General features: G+C 34.0%; 1 protein-coding gene across 1 annotated transcript in view; it reads right to left on the bottom strand.

The window, feature by feature from the left end:
* Positions 1 to 22,257, bottom strand: part of LOC126881158 (cilia- and flagella-associated protein 100-like) — a 62,744-nt gene that overhangs the window by 3,820 nt on the left and 36,667 nt on the right. The window contains exons 5-8 of the mRNA XM_050645235.1: positions 22,036 to 22,168; positions 11,668 to 11,854; positions 10,375 to 10,597; positions 5,748 to 5,913 (exon numbers count right to left, since the gene is read on the bottom strand). Coding sequence (XP_050501192.1) covers positions 5,748 to 5,913; positions 10,375 to 10,597; positions 11,668 to 11,854; positions 22,036 to 22,168 — 709 coding nt within the window. The remainder of the gene's footprint in view (positions 1 to 5,747; positions 5,914 to 10,374; positions 10,598 to 11,667; positions 11,855 to 22,035; positions 22,169 to 22,257) is intronic.

Below are 22,257 nucleotides of genomic sequence, written 5' to 3' on the forward strand. Positions count from 1 at the left end.
CTAAAGGAGAGTTGCAAACAATGGGAGAAGTTGAGACAACACTAGAAGTAAAAGGAACTCGATTCGAACACATCTTTCAATTGGTAGAACCTAACTTTCCAATTCCAACAGACGGAATCATTGGGAGAGACTTTATTTCTAACTTTCAATGTATACTGGACTACGCAAACCTTAAAATGCACATTAAAGAGGACAACGATTGTTACATTAGTACGAAAATTCTGGATAATATAGATAATGACACCATAATAATACCACCCCGATGTGAAATTTACAGAATAGTCAAAATTTTTCAAACGCTAAGGAACGACAGGATAGTGGAGCAACAAGAAATACAACCAGGAATATTCATAGCAAGAGCAATTATTTCAAGTAATAATCCATACATCAAAATTTTGAACACAACATACGAAACCGTAAATGTAGAGGCAAGCACAATCAGGATGTTGGACATTAAACTATTCAATATATATAGACTAGTCAACGACAGCAAGGATAGGAAAAAAGAATTACGAGAATCACTGAAATTAGACATACCAGAATATATACGAGATAACTTAGTATCGTTATGCGAAGAATATGCAGACATATTCGCCCTAAGGCATGATATGTTAACCTGTAACAATTTCTACGAACAGAAACTAAGAGTTAAAGACCAAACTCCGGTATATATCAAGAATTATAGGACACCTCATGCGCAAACAGAGGAATTAAATCGACAAGTACAAAAACTAAGAGACCAAGGAATCATAGAACCATCTACATCCGAGTACAACAGCCCAGTAGTACTGGTACCGAAAAAAGCTATAGATGGAGGAAAAGCATGGAGATTATGCATAGATTTTAGACAATTGAACAAGAAGATAGTTACAGACAAATTCCCATTACCAAGAATAGATTCGATATTAGATCAACTAGGAAGAGCAAAATGGTTTTCAGTTATAGACTTAATGTCAGGTTTTCATCAAATACCATTAGAAAAGTCATCGAGAAAATACACATCGTTTAGCACGGAAAACGGAGCATTTCAATTTACCAGATTACCTTTTGGATTAAATGTAAGCCCGAATAGCTTTTCAAGAATGATGTCAATAGCATTTTCAGGATTAACACCAGACAAAGCATTTCTTTACATGGACGATATCGTAGTAATTGGAATATCCGAAAAACATCACCTAGACAACCTGAAAAAGACATTTGAGACATGTCGAAAATTCAATTTGAAACTTAACCCAGGAAAATGTCAATTTTTTAGAAGGGAAGTAACATATTTAGGACATGATCTTTCTCAAGAGGGAGTATCACCCGACAAAGCGAAGTATGCAGCAATTGAACAATATCCGACACCTAAGACAGCGGAAGAAACAAAGAGATTTGTAGCATTTTGCAACTATTATAGACGTTTTGTTAAAAATTTTGCGGAAATATGCAGACCACTCAACAGATTATCGAGGAAAGGAGTAGAATTTTTTTGGTCTGAGGAGTGTGAAAAAGCATTCAAAAAGCTTAAAGCATCTCTGACGAAACCACCAATTTTAAAATATCCTGATTTCAACAAACAGTTTATCCTAACAACAGACGCATCCAATGAGAGTTGTTCAGCAATCCTAAGTCAAGATTACAACGGAATAGACCTACCTATAGCATATGCATCAAGAAGTTTTAGTAAAGGAGAATGTAATAAACCTATAATCGTTAAGGAATTACTAGCGATTCATTGGGGAATTAATTATTTTAAATGTTATCTATATGGAGCACCAACATTCAAAGTAAAAACAGACCATAAACCTTTGACACACCTATTTGCAATGAAAGAACCAACCCCAAAACTCGCGAGGATCGGATTAGACCTAGAAGAATATGACTTCGAAATAGAGTATATAACAGGGAAAAGTAACTACTCAGACAGCCTTTCAAGAATAACATTGCATCAACTAAAGAACCTATACATAGACAACACCCATATACTAGCTATAACAAGAGCTCAAGCAAGAGAAAAGGAGAAGGAAGCAAGACAAACAAAGGCTGAAAGTGAACTCGCACTACAGCCAGAAGCCACCAAACAGACAGTAAGGAAGGTACTAAATAATTTAGAGGCGCATAGACTACCAATTTTGTCCTTTGGAGCAGAACTAATCTCACCAAGACTGAGCATTAGGGACAAAAACAAAATAAAATGCAGCAAAAGCATAGCCACAGGATTGGATCATTTCGATTTAAACCAAGCGTTGGCACAGCTTGATAAGCTGGCGGTAGAGAATGCAGTACGTAAAGTAAAGATATGCGTAAATGATATTATTTTTAAATTGTGCACAATTGATGAATTTATTAAAGAAGGAAATAAAAAATTGAAGAATATAGAAAGATACATATGTGAAGTACCAGAAACAATAAAAGATGACAAAGAAAAACACAGATTAATAGAAGAATACCATAATCACCCGATGTTCGGAGGACACGTAGGGAATAATAGACTAATAAAGAAGCTAAAGGCAAGATTCCGATGGAAAAATTTGGAAAAAGACGTAAGAAAATACGTTAAACAATGCCACAAATGTCAAATTAACAAACCGAAAAGAACACATGTCGAAGAGTTCGTGATATCGGACACATCTTCCAAACCATGGGACATAGTATACATAGATACAATAGGTCCATTCACTAGAAGTAATGAAGGTAATAGATACTGTATCACAATGTTGTGTGAACTGACAAAATACGCGGTCAGCATACCAGTGTGCAATAAAGAAGCAGAGACAATAGCAAGAGGAATCTTTGATCATTTCATACCAACATACGGACTCATGAAGCAAATAAGAACAGACCAAGGCACAGAGTATAAGAACGAAGTAATGCAGGAATTAACAAAGCTATTAAAAATAGAGCACAACTTTTCAACGGCATACCACCCACAGTCCATTGGAAGTTGCGAAAAACTACACAGAACGTTGAACGAGTACGTAAGAGCATTCATAGACGAAGACAGAGAAAATTGGGATGTGTGTTGCAGAATGTTCACATACTGCTACAATACAACCCCTAACGCGTATCATGGATACACACCGTTCGAACTGCTATATGGCAGGAAGGTTAACCTACCGGAAGACCTTACACAGGAGATTCAACCATGTTACAATATAGATGCCTACTACAATGAGTTACGATACAAACTACAAAGCGCACACGAGAGAGCCAGAACCTTCTTATTAAAACACAAAAAAAGAGCGGCAAGAAAAGAATAAGCTCAAAGCAACACCTCAAAACTTTAAAATAGGAGACCTAGTCCTGGTAAAAAGGGAAGAGAATGGTAAGTTTGATAGTCTTTATGTAGGTCCTTTCACAATAACAGAAGTAAATAACGTTAATTGTAAAATCAGAATAGAAAACAATAAAATCAAGGAAATACATAAGAATAGATTATATGCTTACAATCCGAAAACACAGTGAGTGACAAGTGTGATGAAACAATGTTGTTAAACGAACATTTTTATTTTTATTTATGTATTTACGTAGTTTTAGGAAGTTTGTATATAAAATAAATTTTTTGTATTGATTACAACACAGTATGGGTTGGCAGCACTACTTGCAAAATTTTCTGCCCGTAGTCAGAAAATTCTTAGGAGGGAAAGGTGTACAAGAATTCATCTGTACTCATTAGATATCTTTTAAAAACACCCTTTAATTATCTACGCTAATTTCTTTCGGTTATTTAAATGTCATCATAAACAATTCCAACCTTCTTTCGTTACATAAACATTGTTGACCTAGATCGTGAGGTGTAATTATACATACAGCCACTATAAACACTTTTCAGGGTCGACGCTGACTTTGCACTTTTAAATATATTTATACAACCAAAACATAATAAGGGAATCCTCATTACACATTCCACATTCGTCATTCTATTTTATTAGATGTAAGATTATTCACATTAAAAGATAGTGTCATCTACACTCCGCGAGACGACGTTACGTAGGTTGCTACCAGCTTGTACTCATGCGAGTATAATAAAACAACTTCAACAGTGAAACGACTATTAATCATTCCACCCCTCGGATAAGGGTTAACCACCCTTACCGGGAGAAGATAGCCCTAGTAATCCTGGACTATCATACCGTTTTGTTTTGTTTTTTTCCTAAAATTATTTTTTTTTGCATCGAACAAAGTTTTTTTTAGGTTTTTTGGATCATTTCAAACAGAAAAGGTCTTCAGTGACTTTTCTCTAAAGTTGATAGTTTTTGACATATAAGCGATTAAAAATTTTAGAAATTGCGAAATCGGCCATTTTTAGCACTCAGAAACTATGTGAAAAACTGAAAATTTCGATGTTGCCAAGGTAAGAAGATATTCTTTGAACATCGATTAGTGAAATCCCGAAGAGTTTTTTGCAATACAATATCGAAAACCCCTTTGTTTTTTAATTGCCAATCAAGCGGGCGCTTGATTGGCAACCGTTGCATGTATATGTAACATGCGTAAATATATGTGCGGAAAAATATTCTAATTCAATTTTTTTTTTCACCACCTTGCTTAAAAAGGTCCCCTATTAACAAATTTGCATGCTGCCAGGGTCAAAAATGTGTCAAAAAAAATTTAAACAATTTTTTTTAACTTAAAATGTTCTTCGATTACATTATACACATGCAACGGTTGAAAATAGGGTCGCTCCCGCTTGATTAGCAATTAAAAAACAAAGGGGTTTTCGATATTGTATTGCAAAAAGCTCTTCCGGACTTCATCAATCGATATTCTTAGAAGTCTTGATTTGATTAATGATTCTTAGTTTCACATAGTTTTTGAGGGTAAAAATGGCCGATTTTGCAATTTTTAAAATTTCAATCGCTTATATCTCGAAAACTATCACATCTACAGAAAAGACACTTAAGGTCTTTTCTATTTGGAATGATAAAAAAAATCTAAAAAATTGCCCGATGCAAAAAAATTAGTTTTAAGAAAAAAAAAGACAAACGTTTAAAAAATTTTTTGACTTTTTGATCCTGGCAACATACAAATTTGTTAAGAGGGGATATTTTCAAGCAAGGTGGTGAAAAAAATTTGAATCGAAATATTTTTCCGCACATTTATTTACGCATGTTACATATACATGCAACGGTTGCCAATCAAGCGCCCCCTTGATTGGTAATTAAAAAACAAAGGGGTTTTCGATATTGTATTGCAAAAAACTCTTCGGGATTTCATCAATCGATGTTCAAAGAATATCTTCTTACCTTGGCAACATCGAAATTTTCAGCTTTTGACATAGTTTCTGAGGGTTAAAAATGGCTGATTTTGCAAATTTTAAATTTTTAATCGCTTATAATATGTCAAAAACTATCAACTTTTGAGAAAGTCACTAAGACCTTTTCTGTTTGAAATGACCCAAAACACCTAAAAAAACTTTGTTTTTATCACTTTATTAATATCACTTTTTTCTTTGGCATGTTAGTATACCAAATGTGTATACCAAATTTCATGTCAATCCAAGCAATTCTTTAAAATTTGGAGCAAAAACCGTGAGTAAATGGACTATGTCCACCGCATTTGAAAACAGTTTTGAGGAAAACGCGTTTAAAGTTTTGACTACTTTATTTTTATCCTTTTTTGTCTGTCAAATCGTAAAGTGATGCACATTGGAATATGTTTTTGAATCGCGGAGTAATTTACAATACAGGAGGGAAACAACTGTTCAACGTTTTTCACTACGCTCAAGCAAGGTAGAGATATTCTAGCTTTTAATTTATACTTACGTTTTCCTGGTCCACGTTGATATGGAGGAGCATAAGCCTTACTGAGTTGTTTTGTAAGTGTATTTAGTTCAGTATATTGTTTAGCTGCTTTTTCCGCTAGTTTCATAATCTTCATTTGCTCATTATAGCAGGTACCTTCAAGCAAAGCAACTTGTTCCGCCGGTACCTAAATCAAAAATAAGTATTATACTTACTTCATTTCAAAAAAGTAAAGAACCAGTAAGTATCGAAAAGTAGTCCACTTGGTAAATTATTTGACTACATTTAGATTATTTGACTTCTCTGCATTGTCATCCATAACGACTATATCGTCCATAACCCATACTTATTACATAAAATAAATTCAATAATATTAGACCAATTCTATTTTTAACCAAAATTTTGTTTTCGTTTGTAAATGCACAAAGTCTTCATTTGTACGTCACCGAACTACGAACAGTTTGTTCATTTGTACGTCACCGCCCCTGTTATTCGCTGTGTGCATGTGCAAGTATTTGGAGGGGATACAAAAAACGATCGTGCGCGTATAGCGGACAAATTTTGCAACTTTCTTAACATATATGTTTTAAATAATTCATATTGTTAATTGAAATTGTCAAATTGACGTTAAATATATTTCATACCTATTGTCCTTGAAGAAAATGGGATTTCGCAAATGATGTGTTATAAATTGTAACAATTATATGTTACTCCACAATATTGATATGATATGCAATTATTAAAGTGAATTTAATTAATGGTATTTTGCTTGTAGTACAATGTTTACCTTTTAATAACATAACCTAAATCTTACTTTTTCTTCTTATTCTTTTTTGGGATATGGCCTTGACAATTATCCAGTATGCAGGACTAATATAATTGGCCAATATAATTAAAAGTACTAAAACTGTTGCCGAGCTATGAAACCAGGTGTCGCTCTTCCGAACTTGCACGGTCCCACTACTTGGAGCCATGGATTTATCTTCCATTTTCATATTGATATACTCTATCAACATCATACGAGTAGTTATGTATAAAAAAAGAATGTGTGTGTACTCTGTACGCACGTAAGAAGTTATACTTCTATTATAAATATAATTTCAACGAAATAAATATACTTAACAGTTTATTTGTATTTTATTTAAATATTAAACTAACTCTAATACTTACCTACTACTTTCAAATTTTTTTTATTAAAACAATACCAAAAAATAAAAAAAAAAAACAAAAAGAATAGGAATCGTATGGGATTTGAACCCAGGACCTTTCGATTTTTGGTCCAATGCTCTACCAACGACAACGGCGTAACCAGGATGATCCTAAGGGGGGGTTACAACTACTGAAGAGTCTCTAGGGGTATGGTGTTAAGCGTATAGAGCTTAAAGTTCATTCCAATGGGGGGGGGGGGTTATAACCCCCAAACACCCCTGGTTACGCCTATGACCAACGAAGCTATCATCGCTCTGTGTACGTGATATCTCGGACATAATTACAAATCACGGTGACAAATAGATCAAGTGAAGTATAAAAATGTTATAATAGATACTTTATTATCTTACTCCCGAGGAAGACAAATCTAAAGACACAAAGATTATAATAGAATAATATATTTAGATACTAAAAACACTAATATATTCTTTTAATGACTTATTTGCGGTGATACATACATACTCGGCAAAAAATGCGATGAGTCGCCTAACTAAAGTTTGGACAGACCGATCTATCTCTCAAAATATCAAGATGAGACTGGTGAATGCCCTTGTATTCTCAATATTTCTATACGGAGCAGAGACTTGGACTCTTCGCACATGCGAGCGCCAAAAAATTGATGCCTTTGAGATGTGGTGCTGGAGAAGAATGCTGCGCATACCTTGGACAGCTCATAGGACAAACGTTTCCATTCTAAACCAACTCAATGTTAAAAAAAGGCTGTCCACAATATGTCTGCAACGAACTCTGCAATTCTTTGGCCACGTGTTCCGCAGAGGTGACGACAATTTGAAGAGATTAATGGTTTCTGGAAACGTTTCGGGGAGAAGATCAAGAGGACGATCACCAACTATAGATGATCTGACCAAATAAAGCATTCAGCTGGAAACTCATTCTGCGAAGCTCTTAGAGCTGCTGAAGATAGAGACCAATGGAGAAACATTGTTAGGAATATTGGAATAATAACGATCCTCTGTAATGGGGAAACGACAAGAGAGAGAGAGAGAGAGAGCGATACATAACTTGAAAGATTAGCAACGAACTATACATACTGTCTGTGTACGCATGCGCCCAGAATAATAAAAATTCACTCTCAATCGCGCCTAAAGAAGTACAACTTCAAAAATCTAGATCTATATGACAAGATGGTTATTAAAATTTAAACGTGTTATTCAAGTATTTATATTAATTTTATAATAAAGGGGAAACCAAAAGCCACAGAACATGGTCGACCAAAAGAAATTCGTTATTTGATTTGAGTAGCTAAGAACGATTGAACAAGCGAAACTTACATCAAAATCAATAATCTTATTTTGACATTTGCAGTCTCGATGCAACCTATATAGGGCTTTTCATCGATTGTTATTTGTTTCGAGCTTCTGTCATATGTTGTATAATATGTGTATGTATTAATATACACGGATTATACGACATTTGACAGAAGCTCGAAACAAATGACTGGGAATGAAGAGCCCAATTGGAAACGGTAACATTAATTCATATTTAGTACAAAAATATCTAGTTACCAGTTTTTATTGGTTTATTTTTTAACCAGGAGGAGCAAACTAAAAGAACAGATTCACACCCAAGAAAGTCACTAGAAAAATAACCAAATACATCTTCTTTTTTGGTTGATCATGTTGACCCTCAACGTTAATCCATTAAATATTATATTAATACGTCGCTGAAGAGTTCGAAAAACAACTGCTTTTTATATCAAATCAGACTAAAAATCTAAAAATTATAGAAATAACACAGAAAACACAAAAAATCGCCGATATAACTGAATTAACCTATGAAATGCCAAAAGTATCAAAACTTGATAAATGTCATTAGTGTCAAAATTTTATAACAGTGGAGTAAACTTGCCTGCGGTTGGACCAATGACAAACAAGCATTACAGCGCGGTAAATTTGAATCACTCCTCTTGGTTTAAAAACAAACACTAGTTAAAACAAAAACCATTGTTATCAAATTATAAGGGGGGATATTGTAAGAGGGGCAAAATCATTACAAGGATCCAGATAAAAAATTAAGATATTGAGCAACTGGACAAAATGTAATACTTGGGAGTCTGGATTACGGAAGATCTAAATCAGAAATTCGATCAAGCATAGAGCAATCAAGAGCAGCCTTTTTGAAGACGAGGAAATTTCTGAGTAACCAAAGACTTAATCTGCAAATCCAATATCGGATGGTACAATGATACCTATATCCACTCTATTATTCTTTATGTTGTCGAAGCCTGGACTGGTAATGTTGTCTAAATGAGAAAGCTGGAAGCTTTTGAGATGTAGCTTTTTAGGAGAATTTTGAAAATACCATGGACTGATCATATTACGAATGAAATGGTGTTGCCCAGAATGGGAAGAGACACAAAACTTTTGGCATCATTAAAAGACAGCATATTTGGGGCACATATGTACTTAGAAATGATAAGTACGAGTTGTTGCAGTTGAATATGAAGGGTAAAATCGAAGGAAAAAGGGGTCCTTGTAGACGACAGATATCCTGGCTGAAAAACATTCGCGACTTCTTCTTCTTCACGTGCCATCTCCGCGACGGAGGTTGGCAATCATCATGGCTATTCTGATCTTAGATGCTGCTGCTCTGAATAGTTCGGTTGATGTGCATCCGTACCATTCCCTCAAGTTACGCAACCACGAGATTCGTCTCCTTCCTACACTTCTCTTGCCCTTAAGTTTCCCCTGTATAATCAACTGAAGTATGTTGTATCTCTCATTACGCATAACATGCCCCAGGTTTCCAATATTTCCAGTCTTTTGTTGACTCTTCTCATGACTTCGTTGTTTGTTATATGCTCGGTCCATGATATCTTCAGGATTCCTCTATACACCCACAGTTCAAATGCTTCCAACTTTTTAGTAGTCGATGCGTTAAGTGTACATGCTTCTATCCCGTAAAGCAGAGTCGAGAAAATATAGCACCTTGCCAGCAAGTCTAATTTCAGTTCTCTTGCACAAAGTACCTTTCTCATTTTATTGAAGTTTGTTCTTGCTTTCTCTATTCGAACTTTGATTTCTTTGGAATAATCGTCCGTGTGATTAATTATTGTGCCAAGATAGTTGTAGTTTTCTACTTGTTTTAAAGTTTTACCTTTAATTGTCAGGCTTTCATCATTATTTTGGGTTTTTGATATCCTCACAAATTTAGTTTTCTTGATGTATATTGATAATCCATATTCTTTTACATACTCAACTATCTTGTTCATTAGCTTTTGGAGGTCTTTAAGGTTGTCTGCTATTATGATAGTATCGTCCGCATATCTAATGTTCGCGACTGGACCGGGTTAAACACACAGACGCTTTTAAGAAAAGCAGAAGATTGAGACGAATTTGCAATCATTATAGCCAACCTTTATTAGTGGAGGAGGCACTAGAAGAAGATACTTAACTAGATTCAAATAATACCTACTCACCAGATCAAAACTAAGCACTTCATATCTGTATTTTTCTTCTATATATTTCATCATTTCCAACATGCTATTATTTGCATCGTTGGGCCCAATCCTTGTTTCATATACATCTTCTACAAAAACGTGTAGATTCAGTACCTCTTCACCCATAATCAGTTTCTTAAAATCATTGCTTATTAACGATTGGGCCAAGTTTTCCAGTTCTTTTGCCCGATTTTCTTCCCACCTGGAGATACAAATAAATTAATAAACTTATTAACTTTAATCCGTATTTTCATCAACATATCTCGTGACACTCTTTTCAAATTTGTTTTGTCGGTGCTCGAAATCACTTGAAACTTAAATCGATTAAATATCAAAGAACTATCAAAACCTACAAATCTGAGCGTTCTACTATATGTCTTACCGCAACTCTACATATAGGGTGTCAATTTGAAAAGTTGCCACCCCCTATAATTTGCTCCCTATAGAAAATCTAAAAACATACAAAAACACGTCAAATTTATTTGTGAGGGGGACATTTTGTACACCAGTTTTTAACTAAATTACATTAACCCTCTAGGGGGGGCGTACACAACCCCCAAAATCTTTAATGGAAAGGGGGGTTGAGTGATACCTCATTTTAAAGATCGTTCGATTATCTTTTCAAAAATACTACATATGTTCTATTTCCATTTGGTACTTTTGGAAAAATCAAGTGAAACCGTACAGATATTAAGTATCGAGTTCAGAACTCCAAAACTTTTTTTGGAATATTGAGCTCCAAATTGAATTTTTTTCGAGTGTTGGAGTATTTAGAGAATTTTTTTTGAAGTATTTTTGGAAAAATCAAGTAAAACTGTAAATATAATTAAGTATCGAGTTCAGAACTCCAAAATTTTTTAGAGTATTGAGTCCAAGATTTTTCCAAAAGTACTAAACAGAAATATCACGTATGCGGTATTTTTGAAAAGTTAATTGAATGACCTTCAAAATGAGGTGTCACTCAACCCTCCTTTCCATTAAAGATTTTGGGGGTTGTGTCCGCCCCAGCTAGAGGGTTGATGTAATTTAGTTGAAAACTGGTCTACAAAATGTCCCCCTCATAAATAAATTTGACATGTTTTTGCATATTTTTAGATTTTCTATAGGGACCAAATTATAGGGGGTGGCAACTTTTCAAATTGACACACTGTATATAAAACAACTATAATATTGATATTATATTTTTAGAACCACACAAACGGTATTAAACTAACATTTTTATATATAAAAAAATAAATAAAAAACGTAGATAACATCTACATCGTTACTTACTCTATGCCACTTGTCAAGTCCGAAATACTTTGTTCTAACTCTGATATTTGCATGTCAAATAGGTTATTGGCAAATCGCATACCATCTTTTATATTTGCCAATGGTACTGCTAATTCTTCAGCATGTAGCAGATAATTTAAGTTTTGAACTTCCATAAACCTGAATACGTCGATCAATTGCTCTGGCTCTAGAAATAAAATAGACTTCTAGATTACCTATATCTGCTTGTATTATATACAGTACAGTGCATTCATAAAGTGTGGAAACGGTCTATTATTTCATGACTTAATTATTTTCAGAGTTAAAGCTCTGACAGGTCGATATTTATTTTTAAATTATGATTTTTTAACGTATAGTACATAATAGTGACATCATCGATTTGGGCGTGATGACGTCATCGATTATTTTTTTAAATGGGAATAGGGGTCGTGTGGTAGCTCATTTAAAAGGCGATTCAATTATCTATTCAGTAGATAATATAAACATTAACATCATTATTTTTACAGGGTAGCCAAAAAATAATTATTTTATTAAAATAATTTACGCAAAAAGAAGAATGTGTATAATTTATTTAACTCAAAATACATTTCATTGATGCCACATAATCTAAAAAAATGTTTATTTCATAAATAAACATTGCATTTCGTTTAAATTAAACGTCAAACAGCCACACACCTGCCTCTTGGCAGTTTGAATATTTAATTTAAGCGAAAAGTAATGTTTATTTGTCAAATTAACATTGTTTTCTCTTTTCTGACAGCAGTAAAATGTATTTTGAGTTAATTTAATTACATATATTCTTTTTTTGCTTCAATTAATTTATTTCAAAAATTATTTTTTGGCCACCCGGTATAAATAATGATTTTAGTGTTTATATAACTGAATCGATACTTGAATCACTTTTCAAATGAGCTACCACACGACCCCTATTCCCATTAAAAAAAAGCATCGATGACGTCATCACTCCCAAATCGATGACGTCACTATTATGGGATATACGTCAAAAAATCATAATTTAAAAATAAAAATCGACCTGTCAGAGCTTTAACTCTGAAAATAATTAAGTCATGAGATAATAGACCATTTTCACACTTTATGAATGCACTGTAGAATATTATATTTACCTACTTATTAAAAAACTTATTTTTCCACAATGCCTTAAGTTGTGCTCACGACAAGGCGCCGCGCGCCGACCCTCGCTCCCTGATATCCCTCGTACTGCTCGTACCATATTATCGATTGCCAGATGCATTATTTTAAATGCGAGCGTTCACCAAAATGAAGAAGTAGGATACTAAGCTCTATGCCCTAGGCTAGGATACGATGCGATGGTCTCCATAGTGAACAAACCCTTTTAGGTACCCGAGAAGCTCTGTTCACTGTGCAAGTGCTTATGCAGAGGTGAACGAATGTCAACTATTTATTTGTTTATATATAACTATATATATTTATTTGTTTTATCGCTTACAAAATAGTCCATTGAAATGTTACATTTTTTAGGCCATACCTTGCATTTGTTGGAGGAGTCAATTTTATTTTTTTAATGTGTAGGGGGATCAATAGAAGCTTAAGTTCAAGTTTTTGGGGTCACCACCCTTGTCCTCCAGCCGCCATCTTGGAAAAGGGGGCAAAGGCAGTGGCGTAGCGTGAGTGTCGGCTGCCCGGGGCGGAAGACAATTTTGCCGCCCTCTTATTTAGGTATTTTAATTTAATTTAATTTAATCAGTTAAGCCCATTCGTACCTTTCGGTGTTGGGCTGTTTACAACTAGTTCAATATCTACATTTCAATACATTTTAATAATTATACAAAACTTTTATTTTAACAATACAATTTTAATAAATATAAATTACTTATTTGACCCATTTTTCTGTCTATTTGTTTTAATCTTGTGGTACTTCTTTGATACTTCTTTTCCATGCTGTTCTATTTTGAGCCAATTGTTTTACCATACTCCATTGCAGTCCTCTCTTCTCTGCTTCTTGTCTAACTTGTTCTTCCCATCTCATTCTTGGGCGACCTACAATATTTTTCCCTTGTACTCTGACTTAATATACTTTTTTCGTTATTCTTGTGTCGTTTAGTCTGTGGATGTGGCCCAACCATCCTAACTGTCGTTCCCCTATAATTGTCTCTATGGGTTTTATCTTTAGAGCTTGAGTTATTGTGTCATTTCTTATTTTGTCTCTTCGTGTGACCCCTTCTATTTTTCTCAAGAATCTCATCTCTGTAGCTTTGATTTTTCTTTTGTTGTTCTTTGTTAGCGTCCACGACTCACTCCCATAGACGATTGATGGTCGAACCACTTTTTGGTACACTTGTGTTTTGACTTCTCTGGGTACCTCTTTCTTTCCAAAGAACGTATTTCTTAATGTATTATAAATTGTCCCTGCTTTTCCTATTTTATTGTTTATTTCTTTGTCTATTTTACCATCTTCTTCAATAATTGTACCTAAGTAGTTGTAGCTGTTTACTTGTTCCAAAACTTGTCCTTCTACCTTAATTTTTATCACTTTTTTTGTAGTTGCCATAACCATTGTTTTACTTTTATCTGTGTTTATTTCCATGTTCATTTTTCTTAGTTCTTTTATATAAGTGTTTATTATTTGTTGCAGTTTCTCTTCCGTGTCAGCTAACAATACCATATCATCTACAAATAGTAATTCTTGTATTTGTACATTGTTCATTTTCCATTTTCCCAATATCATGTCTTTAGATTTCTCCTTGCATTGCTTTATTGCGTCATCTAGTACCATTGAGAAAAGTAATGGACTTAGTACACAGCCTTGTTTTAGTCCTATCTTTGCCTGGAATTCATCAGATTCTTGATTGTGAGTCCTTATTTTTATTTTATTATTTTTATATAAGGCTTTAATTATTTCTATCATATCCTTTTCTATTCCATTTTTCTTTAAACATTTCCATATATCTTCCCTTCTTATTCTATCAAAAGCTTTTTTCAGATCAATAAAGCATATGTGTATCTCTTTGCCTTTCATCAATAGTTTTTCTCCTATTTGTCTCAATATGAATATCAGATCTTGGGTACTCCTTCCTTTTCTGAAGCCATGCTGGGATTCTTCTAGTTTTATTTCTAGTTTTTCCCTTAGCCTTTTTTCAATTATTCTATTGAATATTTTGGCAGGAACGCTTGTCAATGTAATACCCCTATAATTTTCGCAATTTCTTGCGTCTCCTTTCTTAAACAGTGGTACTATTATATCTGTTTTCCAATCAGATGGTATTTCCTTTGCTGTGATTATTTCATTTAGTAGTTCTCGGAATTTTTCTTTTGAATTTTCACTCATGTACTTTAACATTTCAGCTGTGATTTCATCTTGGCCTGGAGATTTTCCCAATTTTAATTTGTCAATGGCTTCTGAAATTTCCTCTTTTGTTATTTGCTACATTTCCTCTGTATTTTCGATCATGTCTTCCTCTCTTTCATGTTGATATTGTTTCCATTCTGTTAGTTCTTCAAAGTACTGCTTCCATCTTTGCATTATTTCTCTTTCTGTAGTTAATATATTTCCTTCTTTATCTCTTATGTTTCTTAATCTATGTGTTTTCTTTTGTCTTAGCTGTTTCAATGTACCATAGAACAATTTTTGGTTATTAAAATAGTTTTCATTCATTTTGTGTCCAAAATCTTCCCAAGACTTCTTTTTTGCCGTTTTAATTTCTTGTTTAATGTCGTTTCTGGCCATTTTATATTTTTCGAAATCGTCCTCCGATTTGGTTTTTAGATACATTTTCCATACTTTTTTCTTTTCTTTCACTTTACGTTGTATTTCCGCTGTCCACCATTTACTTTTCTTCGAATATATGTTTGTGATTTTAGTTGTTCCGCATACTTCTTTTGCTGTTTTCAATATGATTTCCTTAAATTGCTTCCATTTATTTTCTATTCCTGTGTTAATTGCCTTTATAGTCTCGAACTGTTTGGTTAACTTCTTCTGGTATTCCTCTTTACTATGTATTTCTCTTAATTTGTAGCTTTTTATTTTTTCTTTAGTTATCTTCTTTCTTTTTTCTGTTGTGTTATGTGTGTACACCCTTAGTTCCATTATAAGCAAGTAATGGTCACTGCTTATTTCAGCCTCTCTTTTTACCTTTACGTCTTTTATCATCTTTAGGTCTTTTCTTTTTATTAGGAAATAGTCTATTATGGATTTTTCTTTTCTCGATTAGATTTCTCTAGTATATTTGTGTATGTCTTTGTGCATAAATTTTGAATTCGTTATAACCATATCATTTGCTATACATAGATCTATGATTCTGTTTCCGTTATCATTTTTCATTTCTTCTCCATGTTGCCCTAAGTATCGTTCAATCCCTTTATTGTCTCTTCCCACCCTACCATTTAGGTCTCCCATTAATATAATGTTTTCTCCTTCGTTGTCCATCTCTGCTTGTAATATTTCAAAGAATTCATCTTTTTCCTCTTTTTTTGGCATTATCATTTGGCCCATATGCTACGATTATGCTGGTTATATTTGTATTATCTAGTTTTACTTCCACTACCAATAATCTTTCGTTTATATATCTTTCACCTATTATGTTATTTGTCTTTTCTGTTTTTACTATTAGGCCTACACCTCCCGCGCCCCATTCTTTTAAGTCAACTCCTGACCAATATAAGCGGTAATCATCATTTAGATCTACTATTCCTCTACCTTTCTTTTTTATTTCAGTTACTCCCAAGTAGTCTATATTTTGTAGTTTCATCTCTTCAGTTATTTCTTCTTCAGGTATTTTAATTTAATGTATACTATACATTACATACATTACTTATAGAGAACATTTTGGCGAGAACAGTCATCATTATTTTGCATTATACAGGTTAGATTTTAAATAAAAAATTTGATCTAAGTTTTACAATCACGTTTATTAATAAAAAAATTCTTTTACTTTAACCAATTACACAAATTGACACAACTTAGGTAACTATCACTTAAAATTAGGTAAACCTTGTCCATTGACAAGATTAAATAAAATCAATTTTTAATTAGAACTAGAACGATACTATAATGTTATATTTTTATTTTTATTGAAAAGTAATATGAGTATTTGTTAAAATTAAAAACAAAATTTCCGTCTTCAATTAAAAATTTATACGTTCACTTTTTTAAGAGCAAAGTCTTTTATTGCACCGTCAATGTCTATCGCATCACACACCTCTTGCTCAATAGACAAAATAGTCAAATTAGTTAGTGTTAGAGTACTCATTGTCGATCTTAAATAATTTTTAATCAATTTCAATTTTAAAAAACTTCTCTCACAGCTGGCATTGCTTATAGCAACTGTGAAAAATATTCGGAACATTATTAAAATATTAGGCAGAGTATCTTCCAGCTTGGATTTAACAATAAATTTAAATAATTCAAGTGAGTCTGCATTAATCAATTTATTTTCGTTGCCTGTAGCAGCAACGAAAGTCCGCAGTCGAAGTCTTTCCAGCGTGATATCCTGCTCGTTAATTTCGTCAGATGCGTAGTCTAGATTACATTCAGTGTTGTCTGGAGCTAATAATATAGCCGGCGTTATATAAGCAAACGTATCCGTTATATTCTATAGCTGTTAAAATCGCTCACGAATTTGTACAAAAACTCTATCTAACGAATAAAACAGCTTTCGTCTCAACTCATTTTCACAAGACAGGTTAGTATCTCTAGTTCCTTCATCAAAAATATGCTTTCTTGTTATGCGCCTCCTAGGTTTTATGGAAATTCCAAGTTCTTCACACATATTTTTTGCATAACCTACAGCGCCATTTGCCATTCCTCTCTTTTCTCTGTTAATATCATCTGCAAAGCATTTATTTTCTGAGCGCTTTATGTCAAGTCCCCTTGTTTTTAAATATTTTTATGCATCATTTACTTCATGTAGCACCGGTTGCCACAGGCCCAAAAAACAAAGAAAGGAAAATGACTGCATCGAAAGTAGTAAAGCGCCTGCATTTGTCCTAGCGTTTAAGCTTTCACCTGCCTCTGTCAGTTTTTCCAAAGTGGCGAGAATGTCTTTGTAATGATGTCATGTCACATTTACAGCATCGCCTCTTGCACTCCACTGCGTGTCTTGGACCCCTTTTGCTGATATCAGAACTTCCCAACGATGTGTCGATGAGGAAAAAAAGAATAGCAACGTTCTAAAGTGCCGAAAAAAGTTACTGAATCCACCTCAACTGAGGCAGCGTGTAAACAAACTAGGTTTAACGAATGATTTGAGCAAGGTACGAATTCAGCTTTAGGGTTTATTTCTTGAATTCTTTGCTGAATTCCTGAATACTTTCCAGCCATAACAGCAGCATTATCATATGATTGGCCTATATTAGTTGACTGTATCTAGTTGCGGTAAAAATATAAAATGGTTCAAATATTTACAAAATATTTTTATTACTAATTGTTAAATTTTGCCGCCCCCCTAAAAAGTGCCGCCCGGGGCGGACCGCCCCTGCCGCCCCCACTACGCTACGCCACTGGAAAGGGGTTTCGCGCTATATCTCTTAAACTACCAATCCTACAGAAAATCTAATACCTACAACTTAAAATGTAACAATTGAAATTTTCTACAATTTTGTTTCTATTACTTTTTATCGTCAAGTGACCAACAAAAAAGATATAAATAAAAATAAGTAAAAATTTTTTAACAAGTTTTCTTTTGGAGGTTACAACTTTTTTCAGTTAATTTTATAATAAAATAACATTATCTCAATTTTGTAGAAGGTTTTTCAGCGAACAATTTCCTCTATAAAGTTGTTTAATTCTATTTATTTATCTAGGTTTCACAGCGCTCCAAACTTGACCAGATTCTCAAATGCTCATAGGGATACAATTAAAACAAAACGTTAGGATTACTTTTCTATCTACATATATTTTTATTTATACAATTTATTATGATTTTAACATTCCTATGCTATCATTAATCTATTTTTGACCTTTCTCCCCACCATAAAACTTAGAACCCTAAGCATATATAGAAAAGTCCCAAGAAGTTGTTTGAGGACAAACTCGCCGCTCCAGAAGAAGAATGATTAATTATTTATATGGGAAATAAGCCACAAATAAAATGAAAAAAATAATTTTATTAACGTTTCGACGCCCAAATCGGGTGCCGTTGTCAAAATACAAAATATTACTATATATTTAGTAATATTTTGTATTTTGACAACGGCACCCGATTTGGGCGTCGAAACGTTAATAAAATTATTTTTTTCATTTTATTTGTGGCTTATTTCCCATATAAATAATTAATCATAAAAATGCCACAAGGAAATAGCTTCAGAACAACATTAAGAAGAATGATGCAACCGCAAAATCCAAAATTCGTCAGAAGAGCAAAAAACGATTTTTAAATATTTAAAATACGGATTAAATGAAGAGTAATCGCCCAGGAGCATGGGTACGGCGTATGGCGTTTGTTTTTTGACAACAATGGCTTTTATTTTCATCGATATTGGTTCGAATTTCATTATCTTAATTTAATCGCCCCATTTTCAACCCTATCTACAGTTGCGTCATTATGCATCTGAAACAAGGTCTAACATAGCGCGTATTTCAGTAACGACGCAACTACCCTATAGGCTCAGCACATTTTTACAGTTCGGTCGTTTTTGTATCATCTGTAGGTACATAGTATTTTAGAAGTTAATTACGCAATAAACAGGAATTGACAAAATTTGCAGTTACCTACGTCATTCTTCTTCCGTACGGGACTGAATATCTGCCTGCTATTACCTACTTTTATTATTATGATTTATCTAGGTGGCACAGAGTCGGTTTCCCTCTAATTACTTTATTCTTACAGTTATGCTACCTATTTGGCCACGTGCAGTCGTAATAAAAATTGTGAAAAGTAGTTTGAGTTTTATAGATAATACTATTGAGAGTCTTGTGGGTAAAATTTATATTTTTGTGTTTAGATAAGCATTTTGTGTTTTTTGTAAGCGCGGATCATGAGTGGTGGTTATTTGATATGTAAGAAAACTCTGGGGAAAATTATTTGTCAGTGGGAAAGTCAAGCCATCTTTACTCACTGTTGTCGGCGAACGTTTATCGTCTCTTTGTATGGCGGAAATAAAGACGATTCTCTGGAAACCCTGAGATACAAACGATTCGCTAAAATAGTGACAAAAATGCATTTAATCTCTTCTCACTTCCTCCAATACAAGATGTAGCCCATTTCCACAGACTCAGAGTGTATCACCAGATTCAGTCATGGCTCGGTAAACATTGTGATCCAGAAGATTGACGCTGGCAAAAGCATGAAAAATTTTGGATACCAATCCAAACTTCCAAGCCTCCAGTACCTACCCCCGAGCTTATTAAATTCATCTTTTGCAAATGCAATGGAAACTGGAAGTGCATGTGGTTGCTGAAAAGCAGACCTCAAATGTTCAGCAGTGTGTCTCCATTGTGGTGGTGAAAGTTGCAGCAACATCGTGGACATTTCAACATTAGTTATCGAAGAAAATGAATTGGAAGATGAATTACCGACAAATTACGTCAACTCTAATTCTCATTATACCACAAAAATTCACCTCGGATACTCATTCAGATCTTGACTAGCAGCCTGGACCATCGAAAAAAATGAAAAAATAATAACTATGATAGATCTTTTCAGCATATTAATAATAAATAATATTATTTTGTCTAGAAATTGTCCATGTATTCCTATGAGAATTCGAGAATCTGGTCAAGTTTGGAGCGCTCTAAAACCCAGATTAATAAATAAAATTAAACAATTTTATAGTTTAAATTGTTCGTTGAAAAATCCTCTACAAAATCGCTATGATGTTATTTTATTGTGAAATAAAGGGAAAAAAAGTTATAACTTCCAAAAGGAAACTTCTTACAAAATTTTCTCTTATTTTAATAGATATAAAATTGGAGAAAATTTAATTTGCTACATTTTATGTGTAATTAAATTTTCTATAGGGTTGCTAGTTTAGGAGATACAACGCGAAAGTCCTCTGTACCCCTTTTTCCAAGATGGCGGCCGGGGGACAAGGGTGGCGACCCCAAAAACTTGAACTTAAGCTTCTACTGAGTCCCCCTACACAGTAAAAAAATAAAATTGACTCCTCTAAGAAATGCAACCCTAAATGTAACATTTCAATGGATTTAAAAGGAATTTGATAGGGTCAAATATGATAAGCTCACAACTATCTTGAAACAAGCGAGTTCAGATGATAGACACTTGAGGATCATATATTATAATTTAAATTACAATCATCATCATCATCAGTGACGTCACAGCTCTTTATGAGCCAAAGCCTTCTTCCTTCTTCAGAACACTCCTCCATTCGCCCCTGTCTCTGGCAACTCTTCTCCATGCTCTAATTCCAATAGATTTTAAAACATTCTCTAAGTTGTCTTGGTACATAAATCTCGGTCTTCCTCATGTTCGTTGTCCAATCGGCCCTCTTCAGTCAAAAGCTTTTCTGACTATGGCATCTTCCTCTCGCCTAATTACATACCCTATCTATCTAAGACGTCCTACTTAATGAATTACAACCAAACTGCCAAAATTCAGTTCACAGAGGCAGTGTTCATAGGTAGAGGTGTAAGACAAGGATGCATTTTGTCCCCGATGTTACTTAATATGTACTCTAAACATATCTTCGAGCAAGCACTGGGAGAACTGCAAACGCAAAATATTTAATACACAGCTGTTGGTTAACCATCAACCAAATGACAGGGAAAACAGTTGCAGGTATCTTGGTACCAACATAAACAGCCAATGGGACCACTGTATTGAAATAAAATAACGTATAAGAAAAACAAGATCAGCGGTGGTAATGATGAAGTCTCTTTTCAGAAGTCACGATTTACCACTTCGTACCAAAATCTCTATCATTAGATGCTATGTATTTTCTACGATGTACGATATTATACGGAGTAGAGGCCTAGACACTTTCTGATGCTTCTTTAAGAAAATTGGAGGCCTTAGAGACGTGGTGTTATACTTTATAGACGCATTTTAAGAATTTCGTGGGTGGATCGTCTGACTGATGTTGAGGTCTTACGTAGAATGGGCAAGGAATGCAAGAATATTAAACCAATAACATACCGTAAATTAGAATATTGGCCATGTTAATAGAAATGAACAGATAGTATTTATTTGCAACTCATTCTTCAGTAGCAGCAAGGTATTTGGAAAGAGTGGATCAGGGAGAAGAAGAATACCTTGTCCTCAAAACCCAAGAAAGTGGTTCAATACATCTACAACCGGATTATTCCGAATAGCAGCACGCAAAGTTAGGATAGCCATGCTGATCGCCAACATCCGAAACGGATAGACACCGTAAAAAGGCGAAAATGCTACTACTACTAACAGTTTTGTATATAGTCACATAAATGGTACTCACCAGTAAAATAGATTTCTGGTGATGGCTCATTCGCACATTCATCTTTCATAAATTCTATCATTTCGGATAACGACCCCGTTTTTTCTGCTAAAGCTGTCGTACTTTCTTCAAAATGTTCTTCAATATCGCTGTACTAAAATAAAAAAAAAGCTTTCACATTTCCACACGATTTATTTGAGATGTTACTACGAAAGTTATTACAGAAGTAATATCAAATTTGAT

This window comes from Diabrotica virgifera, chromosome 3, assembly GCF_917563875.1.
Source record: "Diabrotica virgifera virgifera chromosome 3, PGI_DIABVI_V3a".
NCBI lineage: Eukaryota > Metazoa > Arthropoda > Insecta > Coleoptera > Chrysomelidae > Diabrotica > Diabrotica virgifera.